At 53.4% G+C, this 5293-nt stretch overlaps 1 protein-coding gene across 1 annotated transcript in view; it reads right to left on the bottom strand.

Moving 5' to 3' along the window:
* Positions 1–3474: 3474 nt before the first annotated feature.
* Positions 3475–5293, bottom strand: part of PTK7 (protein tyrosine kinase 7) — a gene marked incomplete at its 5' end in the record, with an annotated part of 14801 nt that continues 12982 nt past the window's right edge. The window contains one exon of the mRNA XM_009868918.1: positions 3475–3545. Coding sequence (XP_009867220.1) covers positions 3475–3545 — 71 coding nt within the window. The remainder of the gene's footprint in view (positions 3546–5293) is intronic.

Genomic DNA, 5293 nt, shown 5'->3' with positions numbered 1-5293 from the left:
CCTCATCGCTCAGAGGACGTGCACGCTTGCCACCAGCCTTCACAGCTGTCTCCCGCTCCCTAGGGCCAACTTCCCGCAGAGCAAGGGAGTAACTGCAAAACCGAACACCCCCCTCGCCACCGCCACCTCCCCCTCCTCCCCGCCAGCCATGCTACTCCAGTGAGCACACATGCCATTTATAGCTCCCAGCAGGGCTGCTGGGACTCACATGCCTCCCATCACATGCCCCAGCCACCCTCCCTTCGAGCCGAGCGCAAACTACACCTGGCACAGGTGAGCCGACAGCCTCGCCACATCACACCAGGCTGAGGAAGGGTCAGGCAAGACCCTCAGCATGGCTGGGAGACACTGGTTTGTCCCGAGAGCAACTGGCACACGGGTGACAGCTGGAGCCAGGCAGGTCCACGTGTGTGACCACTGCAGCTGCCAGGATCGGGCTTCCTCTTGCCCAGTGGGGCTGCAGAGAGGTGAGAACTAGCTCATCTGGGGCTGGCTCAGCCCTTCTGCTCCTACCCTCTCGCTCCCTAACCTCATCTCAGGAATGCTTTCTGAGGAATTTGTCCCACTTGTGCTCTGAGAGGGACTAGAATATCTGCCTGCTTCTGGGGACGCTAATCTTCCCCCAAGACAGTCAGACAAGCCCTATTCCCAGGCCACTATCACCCACAGAACACAGGTTACCAGCAGCACCGGACATCCCTAACAACACCAGCACCCAGTGGCAATCGAAAGCAGCTTAAACCAGGTTTTTAGCCACTCAACATTCCCATTTCATCTTCAGGGCTGTTCTCATTTACAACCCCCTAGTCATAAAGCTCACATTTCTAGCCCTCTTCTTACACAGCTGTGGGGGCAGCACTTTGAGCTGTGCCATAAAAGCCTTTCCCTGGTTACCCCTAAGATCTCTCCCCAGACAAGCTGCTACCTGTGCCAGCTTCACTGCAGCACAGACCCTACCACTAGCTGACCCCCACATCACCCCAACCCTCCACACCACCACCCTGAAATCCTCCTCTAGGCCATCACAACAAGCCTTTTCTCACCCTTTTCCAGCTCTTCATGCAGGTTTCAGCTGGGGAACCCTCTGCACTCAACGCTGGGGCTGTGCTGGTTTCTATCCTGTTACTGATCTTCTGATCGTTCATACCCCAGCTGTTTTTTTTTACTCCTGCTAGGTGCAGGTAAACAATCTTTCTTTAAGAGCCAGCTCTCTTCCACAAGCAGTAACAACTAGATTTGAGGTACTGCTGCACATGTAAAGTGAGGTTAGAGCCTTTCTTAATGTGCTTTTTCTGGTCAGCAGAAGGATGCTCCTGCCCTTCACACATAGCATCAGGGAACAGCATAAATGGGGCTGCTCCATGAGGGGTGACTAGCCAGTATCTAAGGGTGACCCCATTCCCTCACAAACAGTTATAGTCCCACAGTAGCTAAGCAGTGCAGAGACAGATGTTGTTAACAGGGTTCATCCTCAGAGCAAGCAACAAACCATGCCCAGCACCCACCTGCTCCGTAGACAAGGCTAAAATCAGGACTAGATAATTAAGCTAAAATATATGCTCAGAAAACAGGGCAAGAGGCAAGGCCAAAACAAGAACCCCTTCAAGACAGCTCAGAACAAAACTGAAGGCTCAGGCTTGAGCTTAAATGCATCTCAGGAGGATGGGAGGTCCCAGGTGAGGCTGCTTAGGAAAACTAAGGCCCATTAGATCCCCCACAGGTGCTTGACACAGCTGTGTAAGGGCCACGGGGCAGCAGATGAAATCAGAGCAAACCTAAAAAAGCGCTTCTTCAAGCTGTGTAGTGGATCTGCACACTCATTGCCCTGGGGTGGATAACTTTCTAAGGAAAACATCAAGGACTGCTCGAAATGCCTAGTTTGGAGGTCCTTTTGCTTTAGGGAGCTGTTAGGTGGGACAAGGTTTACCTGCTTGCTATCCTCTTGCTCTGTCCAGTAAATTTTCAATTTTGGCCACAGCTGGTGTCCCATTAGCTGGACCTTTGCTCTGATGGAGCCATGCTGTTCTTTCTGGCCCTAGATGTCACAGGTTATCTTCCTTTCTCAAGTTGTTTTTCTGTTTGTTTGTTTGTTTGGGGTTTTTTGTTGTTTGATTTTTTTTTTTAAGATATTCCTTCATTTTGAGCCGAGGCAATTGGATTCCACCTCTGTCAGTTGCCCACGTCCTCTCATTCTCCTGCAGGGGCTCTGATTTCCTGCTCTCCTCCACTGCATTTAGCTATGATTGTATTTGCTCAGCTTGCTGTTTCCAATTAGTTTGGCCAACATCTGTCCCATCCCCAAGAATACAGAACATTTTCATGACGTCACTCCCAAAAATACACAATCCCAGCCCCCATGTTTCTGCACTCTTTGGGCCTGGAGTTTGTCCTAGCTTCGGTGCCTTTCCATTTGGGTGCTTCCCTGTAGTCATCAGGTCTTGACTGCACAGCAAACAGCCACTTGAGTCCCCAGTAGGTGTTGGGATAAAGCTGACACTGCTCACAGAACCGGACCACTGCAGCAATGTTGTTCCCTCCCAGCACATAGAGATGCCTGCCTGCATGAAGCTGCCAGAGCAAGGATGTCACTCCAGAAGTCCTCAGCATCTCTGTTCTCCAGCCACAGCACCACTGAGATGCGGTTTGGCTGGGCCACCACAAGTGATGGTGCCTGGCTCCACCTCCAGCCCACCCAAAGAGCATTTTGAGCGAATGCAGCAACAGCCCTGCTACTCTGCCTGTCACCTCCAGCACAGGTCAGCAAGGTGGGAGGACAGGAGACCGTTCAATATGCAGGCAGCCTTTGCCAGGGGCAGAGCTGTCGGTCAGCTGGTGCTGTAGAACTGCCCTCACCTCCCCAGCCAGCCTCTGAGCAACGACCAGGATGGAGTAGGCACCCCCTGCTGAGGGATGGGATGAGATGCTGCAGTGAAGGAACGTTAGGCCAGTTACAAGGACTGAGCGACAGGCTCCAATATGATGTATCCACAACTACCCAAGGAAGCAGCTGCAGAACCATCTGAGAGCATTTCTGGGGCAAGATGTGCTCTAGAGGTAAGGAAGACCATAGGAACACACAGGCAGGACAAGACACATTCGTTAGTGACTTGGCTGCAGGAATCAGCCCGCATGCAGCCATCCTGCCTGAGACATAAGGCAGCAAGCAGAAAAGTCCACAGGAATGGGATAGATGGGCATGGATGGGAGAGATGCAACAAAAGGACATCAAACAGCAAATATATGGGAGAGGTCACATGCAAGTTGGAGAGCACGCACGCAGCAGTGGTACAGCACTTGCACGCTTCAGGAAGGTTGTGTCCACACTGGGAACGACTGGGAGGAGTGACAAGAGGGACATGAGACTGCAAAGGGGAGAGAAGGCACATCCTGAGACTTCTCTCTGCCCGTAACAGCTCCTCCGAGTATGTGCAATGCCATCAGTCCCAGGCTATGGCCAGGCTATCTGATGAAGGGTCATGGAGGCAGCAAGGGTTTGGGGTGGCAATAACCTGCTGCCAAGCCCACTATGTGGAGGAGCACCAGGTCTAGGGAGGACAGAGAGGCCCAAGAGCTAGCCACAGGCCCATCTTAGCTTGCCAGGAGGCCTTGGCTTGGGGAAACTCCACGGCTCCCAGCTGCAAGACACATCACAAGTGTTGGGAAAGGGACAAACACTTTTGATAACTCTGCTCCATACCCAGCAAACTGGCACCCAGACAGACCCAGCTGACTCCATTCCTAAGCTGTGGACCACATCTGAGCTCACAGCCAACTAGCATATTCCAAGAAACGAGTCCTCTTCACCCTCTGGCACTTCCACAGCCTCTCTGGGTAGCAGAGGTGGGAAGGGGATCCTGGACATTTCTCGTCCATCCCTGCTTGAAGCAGAGCCAACTAGACAGGGTTGTTCAGGACTTACCTGGTCCAGGGCTGAGTATCTCTGACGATGGAGATCCCACAGCTGTCTCAGACCTTTACTACCCTTCAGGGGAAGCATTTTTCCTAATAACCAATATGATCAGCTTGGCCAAACCCTGCATCTCACTCTGGCCTCAAGGGAAAAGACCTACCCCGTGTTGGATTGGGGACGTATAGGAACTGGGGCTTCTGGTTTATCATCTGCCCACCCCTCCTTCTCCAAGGGGACACTGCCAGGTCCCTGCCATTGCTTCAGGCCACTGGCATGGGGGAGAGGGCTGTGGTCCACATGTGACAGCAGGAGGCCCCCCAGTATCCCCATCCAGGCCTGGCCCTCCTAGCTCCTCAGTCCTGCAATAAGTAGTAACTGATATCTGCCCTTCGAGAACACAACTCAGCACTGGCTGCAAAGCTGCCCTGGACCACAGGGTTGGGTGTGCAAACCCAGTTACAAAGGAGAAAAGTTGCTGTGAAAGCTTGACTACCTGAACTGTAAGGGGTTGCAGTGACTCAGAGGAATAATTTCTCTTGAGGCACATGTCCCTCCTGCAGAGCAACTCGTGACCACCAGGAGAGATAGTATGAGTTGAGGCAACATGCTCCCTCGGGGCACCACAGGCTGGGAACACCATCTCACTGGGAAAGGGGGCAAAAGGGTTAAACAGAGGAACCAGCCCCCAAACCTTCCCAGGAACCATGTGGAGGAAAACAGTCCACTGCCATCTGACATCAGCGCCTTATGAAGACCAAAAAACCAAACCAAAACAAAAAAAAAAGCCTTCTTTATTGAGAGCAGCACATAAAACCCCAACAAAACCCAACCCTTCTTGGCTGCGGTACCCTCCGCTCAAGCAAACAAACTAACCCACTCTAGGCTGCATTCCAGTAACAGAAATACTATGGTAGGGAGGAGTCAGCGCTCTGGAAAAGAGGGAGAGAAGGGGGCGCTGCCCAGAGTCGTTGTACAAAAAAAAGGCACAGGGTAGTTGGGAAAGGTAGTGAGCTCCTTCATATGCCAGGCACTTCGTGTTCCTGCTGGCTGGCCTGTACCCGTGGGGCGCGGGGAAGGCAGGCATGCCTAGCACAGATGGGTGGACGGACAGAGAGAGGCCGGGCCAGGCTGGCAGATATGCACATGGCGAGCGGGGACGGACACGGAGAGCCTGGTGCTGGAGCCCAGCTCTGGCCAGGTGAGGGGGAGCTGCACTCCACCCACACCAGCAGCCCAAGGGCGATGGGCTGAGCAGGCGGGGAGTGAGAGGCAGCAAGGGCTGTCTTTTGGGGACCCATGGAGGAAAGGGGTGGAGAGGCTGGGGTACACTGGCTTGTGCTTTGAGTCCAGCAGCTGCTGGTGCCAAGCTGCTCGCTGGCGTAT

This window comes from Apaloderma vittatum, unplaced genomic scaffold (genome assembly GCF_000703405.1).
Source record: "Apaloderma vittatum isolate BGI_N311 unplaced genomic scaffold, ASM70340v1 scaffold28154, whole genome shotgun sequence".
Taxonomy (NCBI): domain Eukaryota; kingdom Metazoa; phylum Chordata; class Aves; order Trogoniformes; family Trogonidae; genus Apaloderma; species Apaloderma vittatum.
Note: the sequence above shows the minus strand (reverse complement) of the source record. Positions and strands in the feature narration are given on the sequence as shown.